The sequence below is a fragment of the Mesoplodon densirostris genome, chromosome 1 (genome assembly GCF_025265405.1).
Source record: "Mesoplodon densirostris isolate mMesDen1 chromosome 1, mMesDen1 primary haplotype, whole genome shotgun sequence".
In the NCBI taxonomy this organism is placed as follows: domain Eukaryota; kingdom Metazoa; phylum Chordata; class Mammalia; order Artiodactyla; family Ziphiidae; genus Mesoplodon; species Mesoplodon densirostris.
This window is the reverse complement of record NC_082661.1, coordinates 177,583,483-177,599,216: the sequence shown is the minus strand read 5'-3', so window position 1 is coordinate 177,599,216 and position 15,734 is coordinate 177,583,483. Positions and strand designations below refer to the sequence as shown.

General features: G+C 54.8%; 1 protein-coding gene across 1 annotated transcript in view; it reads left to right on the top strand.

Annotated features, from left to right (window-relative positions):
- Positions 1 to 15,734, top strand: part of CDH23 (cadherin related 23) — a 408,054-nt gene that overhangs the window by 370,507 nt on the left and 21,813 nt on the right. Inside the window, exons 38-46 of the mRNA XM_060092078.1 lie at positions 2,271 to 2,492; positions 2,785 to 2,904; positions 3,796 to 3,976; positions 9,472 to 9,605; positions 10,171 to 10,380; positions 10,936 to 11,043; positions 12,443 to 12,545; positions 13,866 to 13,991; positions 14,725 to 14,928. Of these exons, the coding sequence (XP_059948061.1) occupies positions 2,271 to 2,492; positions 2,785 to 2,904; positions 3,796 to 3,976; positions 9,472 to 9,605; positions 10,171 to 10,380; positions 10,936 to 11,043; positions 12,443 to 12,545; positions 13,866 to 13,991; positions 14,725 to 14,928 (1,408 nt within the window). The remainder of the gene's footprint in view (positions 1 to 2,270; positions 2,493 to 2,784; positions 2,905 to 3,795; positions 3,977 to 9,471; positions 9,606 to 10,170; positions 10,381 to 10,935; positions 11,044 to 12,442; positions 12,546 to 13,865; positions 13,992 to 14,724; positions 14,929 to 15,734) is intronic.

The window sequence follows — 15,734 nt, the reverse complement described above, 5'->3', positions numbered from 1 at the left end:
CTCGGAATGTCTGAGCCAGAAGGGTTGTTAAAGAACAAGTCAAGTCCCTTACTAACAGACAGAAAAGGTCCAGAAAGGACCTCTGTGACATGTCCAAGGTTACAGAGCCCCATCTCAAGGCTGTCAAGCCTACCTGCTTTGGAAACAGTTCCAGCAACCACCTAACATGCCCTGCCCCCCACCCCTCCCCCTGCCAAGATCTAGAGCTGCAGCTCAGGGGACTCATGCCCTCTGCAGGGGCAGTGACAGTCTTCTGTCCATCTGTCCATCCTTCCACAGGTGGTTCCAGAGCCAGCCAGACCCCAGAAAAGGTGCACACAGGTTGTCTACATCCAGCTTTTTGCACCACCTGCTTTTTGTTCCCTGCCCTTGGCAATGGCCTGGTCAGATTCTCTCTACCCAGATGTTTGTGAAGTTGTGATAACCTTATTATTTTATATTAGTCACTAATTACAGTTTGTATCAGTCAGGGTCCTGGCAGGAAACAGAAGGCACACTCAGAAAGGGCTCAGCTGAAGAAAGTTTAATAGAGGGACTGTTTACAGAGGGCTGGTGAAGCACCCATAGACTAAAAACTGCAGGAAGCCATTATCACCCACGGGTGCAGAAGGACAAGAAGAGGGCGTGAGGTGACTGGAGCCCAGTGAGGGCCAGAGGCGTGAAAGAGGGGCCACCCAGCAGGAGAAACACAGCCTCCGGCAGAACTGCAGTGAGGAAAGGAGGGAGTGAGGGAGAAATGCCCCCACCACCTCTCCTCCTGTCTTCTGCCGGGACCTCCCATTGGCCAAACCATCTGGAAGCCAGATGGCAAGGGAGCCCAGGTGAGGCAGTCCACAGGATATCCTCCCAGGTGGAGAAGCAGAGAAGAGAGGAGGGCAGCCGAGGGACACAGAATACCAGCACATGGCTAATTTCTTTCTTCCATTTATCTCCTCTGCTTGTGAAGTGCCACATCAACCATTTCTCAATGGTTCTTGAGTGCTGCTTGCTGAGTTTCGATTGGCTAAATATTACCTGTGGTCTGATTGGATGAAGCATCAGCCAAAAATAGCCAATCACAGGAGAATATGGAGTGAGATTGTCCTTGCAGTGGAGTCATGCACTATGAGCTTTATTTTTCACAGCTCAACAAATTCTGCACGTGTAGTAGCCCCAAACCCAATGTCCTTCCTCTCAAAAATGCTGAAAATAGGCATTGCTTCCATTTACATGAACAATGGGTGAAGCTTAAATGGGTGGGCTGAGTACATCACATTCTTGCTTTTTGTGATCTGGAAGGAGGCCCAGGGTCAGTAAGGCCCTGGCCCAGTCAAAGCCATAGACTGGAGAATGAAATTGGGCCATTTGTAGAGACGTGGCTGGATCTAGAAACTGTCATACAGAGTGAAGTAAGTCAGAAAGAGAAAAACAAATATCATATATTAACTCATATATATGGAACCTAGAAAAATGGTACAGATGAACCGGTTTGCAGGACAGAAATAGAGACACAGATGTAGAGAACAAATGTATGGACACCAAGGGGGGAAAGTCGCAGAAGGAGGGTGGTGTGATGAATTGGGAGATTGGGATTGACATATATATACTAATATGTATAAAATGGATAACTAATAAGAACCTGCTGTATAAAAAATAAATAAAAGGCTTCCCTGGTGGCGCAGTGGTTGAGAGTCCGCCTGCCGACGCAGGGGACACGGGTTCGTGCCCCAGTCTGGGAGGATCCCGCATGCCGCGGAGCGGCTGGGCCCGTGAGACATGGCCGCTGGGCCTGCGCGTCTGGAGCCTGTGCTCCACAACGGGAGAGGCCACAACAGTGAGAGGCCTGCATGCTGCAAAATAATAATAATAATAATAATAATAATAATAATAATAATAATAAATAAATAAATTCAAAAAAAAAGCTATGGGCTGGAGGCAGTTACTGGAGTCCATCTCATATGCCAATTATAATCATTAGATCGGTGTGCTAGCAAGGATCCTGAGGTTGCATCTGGCCTCAGCAGTGCTGTGATTGATTAGTGATGTCATGGACAATAAGAGTGGTGGTGCAAGTGCCATCTTGGACCTAAGCAGTAACCTAGCTTGGCTTTTGACAGAGCCTCTGTGATTTCCTCTATCAGCCTGTGACTTCCCTCGCTCTCATCCTTCTCCCTTTCCCTCACCATGTTGGATCACACTGAGTAAGTGAAGCCTAGGAATACATCCAGCTGGCTCCACCTCAAACCCTCTAGCCAGGTGACCAAGGAACCTGATCACGCTCTTCTCCATAGGCCACCACCCACGTGTACGTGACCATCGTGGACGAGAACGATAACGCACCCATGTTCCAGCAGCCCCACTATGAGATCTTACTGGATGAGGGCCCGGACACAGTCAATGCCAGCCTCGTCACCATCCAGGCACTAGACCCGGATGAGGGGCCCAACGGCACGGTTACCTATGCCATCATTGCAGGCAACATCATCGACACCTTTCACATCAACAGGCACACGGTCAGTGGCTGGTGGCGGGGTCCAGGAAGAGGGTCAGCTGGCCAAAGGGATGGGAGGGGAGCTCAGTGACACCATGGGGGTGGGAGCGGAGCAAAGCTGGAGTCCGGGAAGAAACTGGGAGGGCAGCCAGTGTAGGAGGATGAAAAGGTTGGGTGGGGCCTGGTTTAGAGGACAACAGGGGCTCCCTGTCATGGCCAGGGTGTTAGGGCCTGCCTCCCTCCTGGGGAGGTCAGAGGGTGCCCCAGATCCACCACCTATTGATCCACCCTCGTCCCCTCTACTTATCCTGCAGGGCGTCATCCGTGCTGCCAAGGAGCTGGACTACGAGATCAGCCGTGGCCGCTACACCCTGATCGTCACCGCCACGGACCAGTGTCCCATCTTGTCCCATCGCCTCACCTCTACCACTACGGTGGGTGGGTGGGTAGATGGGAGAGAGCCCCAACTTGGGGGTGGGGTAGGACAGGTCACAGAAAGGTCCTGTGGGGAAGCGGGGTTTCCAGGAGAAACGCCTAAATCCACGAGCCCTGTCCTGATCTCAGCAGCTCACCCAAGCTTTCAGTGTGACTTTGAGGAGGTTACTGAATCTCTCTGTGTGGCTGCAGCTATCAGATAGATGATGACGCCTGCCTTCCCCCCTTCATGGCAAGGGCACAAACTCCAGTCACACCGACGGGGGTTCATGTCCCTGATCTTCTACTTCCTAACTATGTGACTCTGGGCAAGTCACTTAACCTCCCTGAGCTTCACTTTCCTCCTCTGTAAAGGGGGGATAATAAAAAACTGTTTCAGGGTGTGGGAGGAGCAAATGAAACCAGAAAAAAGATGACCATAGCACAGCAATAAATAGAAGTTCATAGCATTATTCTTAATAATATTATTATGCCCATAGAGAGACTTTTCTTTTTTTTTTTTTACATCTTTATTGGAGTATAATTGCTTTACCATGGTGTGTTAGTTTCTGCTTTATAACAAAGTGAATCAGTTATACATACACATATGTTCCCATATCTCTTCTCTCTTGCGTCTCCCTCCCTCCCACCCTCCCTATCCCACCCCTCTAGGTGGTCACAAAGCACCGAGTTGATCTCCCTGTGCTATGCGGCTGCTTCCCACTAGCTACCATAGAGAGACTTTGACAATAACAATAACTTATCCACATGAATAGCTTAAAAAGCCCTCCCACATCCATTAACCAGTATGATTCTTCCATCATCCCATGAGGCAGGATTATCAGATCCAGTTTACAGCTGAGCAGGGCTGGCTGGGGTGCAGTGCTGACTAAGCTCGCCCATCATCTCAGGTGCTTGTGAACGTGAATGACATCAACGACAATGTGCCCACCTTCCCCAGAGACTACGAGGGACCATTTGATGTCACCGAGGGCCAACCAGGACCCAGAGTGTGGACCTTCCTGGCCCATGACCGGGACTCGGGCCCCAATGGGCAGGTGGAGTACAGCATCGTGGATGGAGACCCTCTGGGTGAGTGGGGCCTGAGCTGGGTGATGGGGGTGGCATGACCCAGTGGGCTTCTCCCCGACCCCACTCAGGAGCAGGATGAAAAAGGAGGTCTCAAGGCAATTAGCCCCACCATTGTGCAATGGGGCCTCAGTTTCCCCATCCATAAGATGATGGAAATAATCTTCTCCCAGGAATATGGTGAGGACACTCTGAAATCTGGGAGCAGAGGCTGGTAGCCTTGGAAGGTCGCAGACTCCTTTGAGAATCTGATAGAAAACACCCCTGTGTCATACCCAGAGAAAAGGCTCCAGGCAAGAGGAAAGATGAGCATCCTTGCCCCAGACCTTCAGGACCCCCCAAATGCACACATGCAGGGAGCACCCAGATTTCTCTGCACATCTCATCATCCCTTAATAGCCTTCACAACTACCCCGACTGTTCTCCTCAGTTGAAGAGCAGGGCTTGCCTGGCCAGAGCAATTTCTCAGGATAGTTTTTACTCACTTTCGTGGAGTAGGAATCCCAAACTCAAGGCCTACTGGGACCATGCAGGGAGCACACGTGGGAGAAAAGGTCTGGGCAAGAGGATAGGGAGTAGTGGGGGCTGCAGCAGCCACAGCTCCGCTCTTGCCGATTGTGGTCAGGTTGAAATGCAGGCCCCAGGGTTGGGGCGGGGGAGCCCTTCCCATTTTTAAAAGAAATGCTGGAAATCCAGATCTTTGTGAAACATCCTGATTTTTAATTGAGCCCTCAATAAGTATGTATTGAGCATATTTGCTGACCACATTCCAGATGCTGAGGATACAGAATGTTAAGAAACAGATACAAATCCCTTCCCTTATAGAACATGTGTTCCAGTTGGAAGATACAGTTGGCCAGTTGGCCAGTTGAACATAACTGGTTAAGCAGACGACTTAGTCTATTGGGAGGTGCTAAGTGCTACGGAGAAATATAAAGCCAGGAGATGGGGAATGCCAGGGTGAAGGCTGCAGTTTTAGAAAGAGTGCTCAAGGAAGACCTATGCAAGGAGGTGACATTTGAGCAAAGACCTGAAGGAGGTGAGGAATGGGTCATGTGGACATCCAGGGAAGAGCATGACAGACAGAGGGAGCAGCAAGCGCAAAGGCCCTGAGGTTGGAGTGTGCCTGGCTTGTTCACAGAGGAGCAAAGCGGCCCAGTGGCTGGCATGAAGCCAGGCAAGGGGAAGAGTAAGAGGAGATGAGATCAGAGAGGTAATAGAGACAGATGTTGGGCCTTGTAGGCCATTATGAGGACTTGGCTTTTTCTCCGAGTAACATGGGAACCGTAGGAGGGCTTTGAACACGGGAGGGATGTGATTTGACTTAGATTTCAACAGGAGCGCTCCATTTCCTGAGCTCAGACCAGACCACAGAGGTTAGGGAATGCCTGGTAGGAGCCTGTTGCAGTCACTGGGGCTAGAGATGGTGTAGCTGGGACCAGGGAAACGGCACTGGAGATCGTGAGAGCTCTGGTATACCTCATAGACGGCCAACAGGATGTGCTGACTGACTGGATGTGAGATGTAACCTAAAGTCAAGGATGACACCAAGGTTTTGGCCTGAGCATCCGTGCCGTTAGCAGATGGGAAGACTGCAGCAGGAGCAGGGAAGGTGGGGCGGTGGGGAGGAGGGTGAGGTTAGGTTTGAGATGTCAGATAGGCCTTGGATATACAAGCCAGGAGTTCAGGAGAGAGGTCTGCAGTGGAGAGAGGTACTTGGGAGTAGTCACCCCAGAGATATTTAAAGGCGTGCGATGAGAGGAGCACACTGACACAGCAGACAGAGGAGAGGTTATAGAACCTGGGATGAATGTTCAGTTAAGAGGCTAAAAACACAAACCCACTTCTGTAGGGCCAGACTTGGAGGCCCTGCTGTCCAGAGCTTGCGGTGGGTCACTGTGTTCTGACATGTCACCCTCTCATGTCCCAAAAGTCCTTTCCCTAGCCAAGCACTGTGCCTTCCTGCTCTGCAACCAGGAGAGCATGGGCCTTTCTCCTGTGCTCTTGTCACACACACACACACACACAGCGGTTGTATCATTTCATGGGAGTCCTGCTCCTGTTCGGGAGGATGCCAAAGTCTGCTTGACAGGTGGGGGCTGGGTGGGCAGCTGAGCCCCTCCCAGGAAGGGACCCTCTCTGCACCCGCCTCCAGGGTGCAGGGCTCACACTCATGCCCAGCAGACTGCAGACTGCTCCCTGCCACGGGCCTTTGCTGTCCTGAGCAGAACCTGCCAGCTTAAGTGCACACAGGATCGGGGCCAGCCTAGGAACTTGAGGCCTCATAGGGGCAGGCAGACAGTCAGGCCCCTGGGGCAGTGAGAGGGGCCAGGAGTTTCCCCAGGCTGACCCGGTCTGGGGCTCCCTCCCCCTGGAAAGGAAGAGTAGACACTCACAGCCCAAAGATAACTTGGGAATCACCGAGCACTGGCCCCACTCCAGAGGAGATAAGCAGAGGCTGGGCGGGGTGAGGTGGATGACCTAGTGCTGTGCTGGAGCGGCTCGCACAGGTCACAACATCCACTCCCCACCTCTCTCCTCACCTCCAGGTTCCCTGACAAGGGAACCCAGTTGGTAATTTGAAAAACTGACAAACACTATAAATCAGGGCTGTTTTCCTGGAAAGCCAGTTTAGCAACACCACGGGTGAAAGGATGTACTCCAAGCCACCCGGCTTCAAGGTCACCTTCCCACTACTGCAGCCTGAACCTGGAAGGGGCTCCTGCTGGTGGGAAGACATCAGGGCTGCCTGGGCTCTTATAAGCCCCACTAAGCTGCAAGGAGGCACGTGGTCAAAGAACAGTTGGGCGGACTTTCCTGGTGGCGCAGTGGTTAGGAATCCGCCTGCCAATGCAGGGGACGTGGGTTCGAGCCCCGGTCCAGGAAGATCCCACATGCCGCAGAGCAACTAAGCCCGTGCGCCACAACTACTGAGCCTGTGCTCTAGAGCTCACGTGTCACAACTACTGAAGCCCGCGTGCCTAGAGCCCATGCTGCACAACAAGAGAGGCCACTGCAATGAGAAGCCCGCGTACCACAACGAAGAGTAGCCCCCTCTCAACACAACTAGAGAAAGCCCGCGCACAGCAGTGAAGACCCAACACAGCCAAAAAAAAAAAAAAAAAAAAAGAACGGTTGGGAAACAGGCCATGTCACTTGCGCTTCTTCCCCTCTATCCCGGCCTTCTCAGAACCTCCGGCGGCCCTTTCTGGTCAGGTCCACTCATTGGACCCCTTTCTTACATCCTCATCTTCCATGTAAGCCCCCAGCTCCTTCACAGGCCTGCCTGGGCTCCCTCTCAGGATGTCCCTAATGATACAAAGAGCTGCTGTGGGTCCAGTATACACAAGGTGAACTGAGCCTTGTCCAGTACCAGCACAACCCTGCTGTGGTACCTCTTTATTAGCCCATTTTTCAGATGAGAGCATCAAGGCGAGATTTTTTTTGGGGGGGGTACGCGGACCTCTCACTGTTGTGGTCTCTCCCGTTGCGGAGCACAGGCTCCGGACGCGCAGGCTCAGCGGCCATGGCTCACGGGCCCAGCCACTCGGCGGCTTGTGGGATCCTCCTGGACCGGGGCACAAACCCGTGTCCCCTGCATCGGCAGGCGGACTCTCAACCACTGCACCACCAGGGAAGCCCAAGGCGAGATTTAATCACATGCCCAAGGGCACATAGGAGCGAAGTCAGCGTTGCAGACTGGGATATGACTGATGGGAAGCCTCTGCTTTTAACCCTCTATCTCCAGAAGGAGTGGAGTGCTGGGGGGTTCAGGCCCCGGGGCAAGCTGCTGAGGAGGGCATTTTGCTGTTTTGGGGCCTTCGACCTGCCTACCTCCCCCACTGAGCTGACCTTGTGGGGGTCTAGCCTGGGCCCAGCCCCCAGCACCTCAGGCCTGCTCAGGCAGGCTGCCTTCGGAACCTCTTCCCTTCCATCAACGGGGTGGTTCGCTTCGGAGAGAAGGCAGCTGGCCATCTGCTTGCACATGGCCAGGGGCTGAGACAGGGCTGGGAAACCCCTAGAAAGGGAATCCCCCGTTCTTTGGAGACCTTGGATTATCAACCTCAGGAAATCCTGCTTCAAGTGGCTTCCGCCCCTCTAAGCAGGGTGTAGCCCATAGGACTGCTGGGAGCGGAAGGGCTGGTGGGAAATCCCAGTTGCAGGTGGGCCGCGGAGGGGCTGTTTTGGTAAATCAGAGCTGTAGGAGCTGGGGGCAGGGAGTTGTGAGGTAGGTAGAAGCAGGCAGAGAAAATTGTTGGGGAGCTTGGGCCTCTGTTCTTGCTGCACCCTTGCGTGCTGTGTGTCTCTGAGCGAGTCATTGCCCCACTCTAAGCCTTTTCCCCCAGATGCCAAAAGGGAAAGTGAAGGAAGTAACTTTCTCACTGTTCCCAGTTCCTGGGGGAGTGCAGAGAGATGATCCCCTCTTCCTCACACTCTCCCCTCCTCCCTCGTTCATCTTGCCTCACTTTCCTCAGCCCCCTGCGCACTCCTGTCCAGCTGGGACCCCACTCGCTCCCCTGTCAGCCTGCCCTGCGGCTCTTCTCCTCCACCCCTACCTGTTCTTACCCCTCCCACCCTGGTCAGCTCTGAGTGGTAAGTCCCATGCATGTAGTGAGCTGAGATGCAGAACCCTAGGTTCGAGTCTGGGTTCTACTGTTTATTTGCTATGGGGGCTCTAACAAGTCATCACCCTTCTCTCCCGTTTTGTTTTCCAAAGGACACGGGATAGTCTCTGAGGTCTCTTCCAGTTCAGAGCCTGAGAATCTGAGGTCCTTGCTCTAGACATCCTCAGACATCTGGCCCCTCAGCTAGGTCAAGACAAGGGTTGAAGCCAAAGGGCCAGCTGAGGTCCTCAGCAGCCTCAAAGAAAGGAAATCAGGGCCAACTAGGGGCCAAGGGATGGCCATAGGCCTGGGAGAACCCTGGCTGTGCTCCATGTGGCTGCATACCAGGGCTCAATGGAAGGCATTTGGGGGCTTCCCTGTCCTCAATCCCTCCCGCTCCATCCTGCCCCGGTGCCTCACCACTAGCAAGGAGTCCCTTTGGGGTTAGCTTTGCCCTTCCCCAATATTCTGTTTTACAAGATGTGGTATCTGGAAAGGATCGCACCTGACAAAGCTTCCGACACCTTCGTTAATTGATTTCGGATCAATAGTGGTGACAAAGAGAGTGCTTGTGTAGAAAGGGAGCCCTCACTTTTTCAACATAACCGTCTTACCCAAGGTGGGTCCCTGGCCTGGCATCTCAGGCCTATCAGGGCATGAGTGGGCCCCTGCCCGCTTGTACCCCTAGGAGTTATCTGTTCTCCTGCCTCCTGCACTTCCCAGCCCTTGGCAGGTCCCACGAGGGTCTGAAGCGGGGGATGCTGGAGGGCCCACGCCCCAGCTGCCCCTGACCCTGGTGAGTAAGGCTCACTAGAGGAAACAGGGAAAGGCCCGGGCTCTCCACCACTCTTGGCTATTCTCAGCTCACCCTGGCTTCTCCTGGGTGACACCCAGGGGAGTTTGTGATCTCTCCCGTGGAAGGGGTGCTGCGGGTCCGGAAGGATGTGGAGCTGGACCGGGAGACCACTGCCTTCTACAACCTGACCATCTGTGCTCGAGACAGGGGGGTGCCCCCGCTCAGCTCCACGGTGAGTCTGGGGGCCCCATTCCACTGGCTTCACCTCCCTGCTCCCTGAACTCTCCATAGAGACTCCTATAAACGCTGCCACCTTCATGCCCATACAGCCTCAGGCTGCTCTGGAGTCAGTCCAGGCCCTCAGGGCCCCTACCAGACCTGCAAGTGCCTCGTGAGGCTCACCCGTGGAGGCTGGACCTGGCACCTGGCAGCCACAGCCACACAGAGCTCCCTGGGGAGGCTGTGCTGTCAGCCAGGCCTCTGCACCTGTCACTCTGCCATTTCCATCCCGCCTCTGCCTCTATTTTTCCTCCTTCCCTCTTATCCTCGTTTACATCCTCTTGCCTTTTTTGTTGTCACTTTCTTGGGCTTCCTCTTTTTTCCCCACGACGAGCTGCACCTTTCCTTCCTCCGTTACCACCGCTTTGCTGTCCCGCTCCACCTGCCTCCTTGCCTCTTCCTCGGCCGCCATGTCCACCATCCCGTTCTCTGCCTCCACTCTCTCCTCCATCTCCCCCACGCCCCCTTTTCTCCTGGTCCTTCTCCTTCACTTCCCCCTCTTCCCTGACGCGCCCCAGATGCTGGTGGGGATCCGGGTGCTGGACATCAACGACAACGACCCCGTGCTGCTGAACCTACCCATGAACGTCACCATCAGTGAGAACATCCCCGTCTCCAGCTTCGTCGCCCATATCCTGGCCAGCGACGCTGACAGCGGGTGCAACGCCCTCCTCACCTTCAACATCACTGCAGGCAACCGAGAGCGGGCCTTCTCCATCAACGCCACGGTAGGGCTGGGTCTGACCCCAGAGAAGCCCCCAGGATTTTTCCTAAAAAAACAGGACCCTGCCCTAGGGGCTTTTCTACTCTGCTGTCTGGGCTTCTGTTGGTTCCACTTCCTCCTCAAGTCTCTACCCTCCACTGGGATGTGGGGTCTCTGTGGGAAGTATGGAATCTTGGATTCCTAGGTGAGCCACTTCTGGGGTCCCTGTCACCCCAAGGCTTGTCATGTGCAGGGATGGGACCAGAGCTTCAGTACCACTTGGTTTGTACCAAGGTGCACCAAGAAGTCCTCACCTGACCTCTTGGAGCGTTACCGGCTGCTGTCACCATGGGGTCCTCAGAGGGACCGTCCCTTTCAGGCAGCAAGACCTGGCATTGGTGGGTCACTCTTGCTCTGGCAAGGCCCTGCTGATCCATTTTGGTCCTTCTAGACCATATCTTTGGTGATTTAGGGAGATCATTCACGGCCATTCCTACAGGCAGAGCAGTTGGGCCTCCGTGGGCCAGAGCCCAAAGTAGGGGACAGGTCATTGCTCAGCTCACCAGCCTCTACATCCCAGACAGGGATCGTCACTGTGAACCGGCCCCTGGACCGCGAGCGGATCCCGGAATACAAGCTGACCATTTCCGTGAAGGACAACCCAGAGAATCCACGCATAGCCAGGAGGGTAAGGCTGGAGGGCATACTGGGGAGCAGGGCCGGTGCTGGATGTACCCAGGCGGCATGGCCCGGGGTTTAGCTGCCCAGGTTTTGGAGTAAGCAAGTGGTGGGTTCAAATCCCATTTCTGCCTGTCAGTGGGTGTGTGGCTTTGGCAAGTCATTGTCTCTCAGCCTCCACTTTCTCTTCTGCCAAATGGAGACACGCCTACCCCAGAATCGTGGAGAGGACTTGAAGGAGCCAATGTCTGTCAAGTCCTCGGCACAGTGCCTGGCATATGGCAAAGGCTCAGTAAATACCAGCTATCATCTTTTCTCCCCAAACCACCGATACTTGGGCACACACGACAGCGGTGTCAGGGGTGGCAGTGGGGGGACACATGTACACAAGCACGTACTCTGGGGTTCTGAAAGGGCTGCGTTTTCCAGGTGGCTTTCCCCTCCAAAGCCAAAGGTTTGGCTCTCTTTACTAAGAGGAAGTGGGTATTGCAAAGCAAACAGTCCATTTGGGGGTAGGAATCAGCCCTCTTCCCAGCCCATGAGATGAGCCTAGGTCTGGCTCATCTCAGCTCTGCTTCTGACTAGTTGTATGGCTCAGCCCTTTCTGGGCCTCAGTTTCTGCATCTGTACAGGCCGAGGAGACTTCGGGCTGGAGGTGCAGGCCGCTGGCGTCTCTCATCCTGTGCTCCTCGCCTTCCTTCCTTCTCTCACGTCCTCCCTCCTTCTTTTCTCTCCCTCTGTCACTCCCCCTCCTCTGCCTGTCCTTCAGGAGGGCCTGGGTCATCCTGGAAAGCAGCAGCATTGGGTGGTGGGAATCCAGAAGCTTGGAGGCTGGTCGCCACTCTGCTGCTAACTTACCACGTGGCTGTGAATAGTCACCCCCCTCTCTGGGTCTTGGGTCCCCCACCTCTGCAATGGAGAAGCATCTGGGGCACTGGGAGGTTCTAAGAGATAGGATAACTGTGGTTTTTGAAAGGTATGAGGTGCAGCACTGGGTGGACGTTTGGATGAACTCTGACCAGGGCACCAGGCCAGCCAGGAGGGTCTGGAAACTAAGACTCATCTTCCTGGCTACAGTCCTTCCTTACCATGAGATGGAGCACGATTGAGTACCCTTCACCTCCTTTCTCCTGTGAACTTCACAATATCTCTGCAAGGGACTTACGATCCCCATTTGTCAGATTGGAAAACTGGGGCCCAGAGAGAGGGAAAGATTCGCCCAAGACCGCCCTGTGAGCTGCCAGCGCAGCAGAGGCTTGAACCACAGGTCCTGGACCCGTGGCGGAGGCTTTTCTATCATCTACCTCCCTGCCTTGACCCCCGCCCTCCTTCCAAGTCCTCCTCCCACTGGAGCGCTTTGCTAGAACATGGCCCACAACCTGTCCCCACCCCTGTCGTGCCTCCCCCAGGATTTTGACTTGCTGCTGGTCTTCCTTGCGGATGAGAACGACAACCACCCCCTCTTTACTGAGAGCACCTACCAGGCGGAGGTGATGGAGAATTCTCCTGCTGGTAGGTGCTGGGCCCACCTGGGGACTCCTGCTGCTGTCAGGCACCCCCTGGGCCCCAGATGCCTGAGGACCTCCCTTGTGCCTGGTGGGGCCCCAGCTGAGGCCTGGCTGAACACAGACCTGGCAAGTGCAAAAGGGTGTGGAGGGGAGAAAGGGGCCCAGCTCCGAAGGGCTGGTGGGCCAGGGCTGCCATGCCTCTTAGGGGCCGCCAAAGAGGCCACGGGTCTGGTTGGATGTGGTCATTGGTCTCCAAGGCTGTCTGAGAACAGCCCCACTGCCCCTCCTCGAGGGGCATTAAGGTGTAAGGACTACCCAGGAGGGGAATAAGCCTACTCCTCCCTGCTCCCTCCACTCCAGGAGCATAGGGCACCCTAGAGGCTTCTGAAAGCTCAGGGAGCATCTGTAATCACAGGTGGGGGGCCGGGACCCCTTACAGGTCAGTGTGGCCCTTCCCCCACACGCATGCACTGACCAGCCTCACCTCCCTTCAAAGGGACAGAATCTCCTCTTCACTGTCTCCCCAGGGGAGTCCCCTCACTCCTCCTCCAGCCTCCCCCGTAGCTTGGATTCTAAGTCAGAAAAGGATGAGCTGAGATACTCCTTGTCTCTGGCTGGGTGTCTCCCCTGAAGGAATTTGAATCTTAAAACGGCCTGTGTATATGCTCACATGTGTGCCAATGCACGTCCGTGTAAGGCATATGTGTGGGCTTACACATGTGCACAGACACACACACAGGCACATGGGTGCCTGCACAGTGCACTCCATGTGCAAATATGCCCACCTGCAGAGGCAGACAAGTGCACAACCTGGGCACTCCCAGGCCTGCAAGTGCTACAGTGTGAGTGCTCGTGGCCGTGTGAACACGGAGTCCTGCACACACATATGGGTTCCTAGCCATGTATAGTTGGACAGCTGTTAGAGCATTGTGGACACACATGCATGGACAGACTGGGTTGGGGGTGCATACCTAGACAGGGCCCCCACATAGGGAGGGGACGTCAGGGAGCCCCCAGACCCTCCCTCGGAGTGGCCAGCCTCAAAGGCTGCTGGGAAGGCAGGCGTGCTCCGGGCGGGCCGGAGGGGCTTGCTCACCACTGTTGTGTTTTCTCCCCAGCAGGGCTTTGAGGCCGCTCCCCAGGCACCTGCGTCAGTCTGCCAAGGCTGCCGCAGCCCGGCCCAGGGTCTCCCGCCCCGTCCACTTCACCTCCCTCCCTCCCTCTCATCCATCGTCAGCCATGGCTCACCGGGACTGGCTGGGGAGGGGGAGGGGCGGGCGGGGGGCCAGGTCGGCCCTGCAGTGACCCCTCTCCCCCGGCCCAGGGACCCCGCTGACGGTGCTCAATGGGCCCATCCTGGCCCTGGATGCAGACCTGGATGTCTACGCCGTGGTGACCTACCAGCTGCTGGGTGCCCAGAGCGGGCTCTTTGATATTGACAATAGCACCGGTGAGGCCTCTGCACCACCCCAGCTCTCCCACCCTGGCTCCGGGTCCTCCTGCTAGGGTGACCCCACTGCTAGATCTAGGGTCTCCTTTCTCAGTGCTGGATCCAGGCTCTCCATAGAGACCCCCTTCCTCACAGTCCCCATCTTACAGCTGGATTAGGCCACCCGGGGGCCGGGTGGGAGGAACCAGGAAGACACTTGGGGTCAACAGAAGGGACCTGCTGGTGCATAAGCTCTCAGGCTCGGCAGAGAGCACCCCCCAAACCCACTCCCCCATCTCCCCTTCCCCAGCCCGGAGGATGGGGCTCCTAGTCTGCCAGAGGAAGCCAATGGTCTGTCCTCAAACCAGACCCAAAGCTCCCCAGAGACTGTTACATCAGTCTGGTCCTGGCCGATTGAGTGACAGGTGACAAGGAGGGATATACCAGCACCTCTCTCACCAGAGCTGGCCAGTCCTCCAGCCTGGGGCATTCATCCCAGGCGGGACTCGGGAGAGTTGCTGAGGGCACCTGGGGAAGAGACAGTCACGGAACACAGGCACCTACGGGACCTCCCTAAACAATGGTTGTTGAGCCTTTGGGGAAGAAAGTCATTGGGTTGCCTTCTCTGCTGCTCTTTCACATCTGTCCCTGTCAAGCCTTATCTTTCTCTGTCCCCTCCCTGTTGGTTCTCAACCGGTCTCCCACTGCATCTCTTTTCCTTTGTATCTCCCCGGCTGGTGGCGCTGGGTGCCAGGCGTGGTGACAGTGAGGTCAGGTGTCACCATTGACCGGGAGGCCTTCTCACCCGCCGTCCTGGAGCTACTGCTGCTGGCTGAGGACATTGGGCTGCTCAACGACACAGCCGACCTGCTCGTCACCATCCTGGATGACAATGACAACTGGCCCACCTTTAGCCCTGCCGCCCTCACTGTCCACCTGCTGGAGAACTGCCCACCAGGTACGCAGGGGCAGGCCCCAGGCCCCAGCCCCCAGGCAGGAGCTGGCTGGTGGTCTGTGGGGATTGGAGGCAGAAGTCACGTCCAGTGGGGAGAAGGATGGGCAGCAGGGTGGGTGGAGAGGGAGTCAGGAGACCCAAGTGCCCCTCACCTCCCTTCTCGGACCCACAGTGTCTTGTCTGCAAAATGAGATTATTAAGGTATGTTCCGTCCGTGTTCCTGGATGGAAAAGCTGACTGTTTTAAAATGTAAGGCCAGACACTATCAAACTCCTAGAGGAAAACATAGGCAGAACACTCTATGACATAAATCACAGCAAGATCCTTTTTGACCCACCTCCTAGAGAAATGGAAATAAAGACAAAAATAAACACATGGGACCTAATGAAACTTCAAAGCTTTTGCACAGCAAAGGAAACCATAAACAAGACGAAAAGACAACCCTCAGAATGGGAGAAAATATTTGCAAATGAAGCAACTGACAAAGGATTAATCTCCAAAATTTATAAGCAGCTCATGCAGCTCAATAGCAAAAAAACAAACAACCCAATCCAAAAATGGGCAGAAGACCTAAATAGACATTTCTCCACAGAAGATATACAGACAGCCAACAAACACATGAAAGGATGCTCAACATCTTTACTCATTAGAGAAATGCAAATCAAAACTACAATGAGATATCATCTCACACCAGTCAGAATGGCCATCATCAAAAAATCTAGAAACAATAAATGCTGGAGAGGGTGTGGAAAAAAGGGAACACTCTTGCACTGCTGGTGGGAATGTGAATTGGTACAGCCACTATGGAG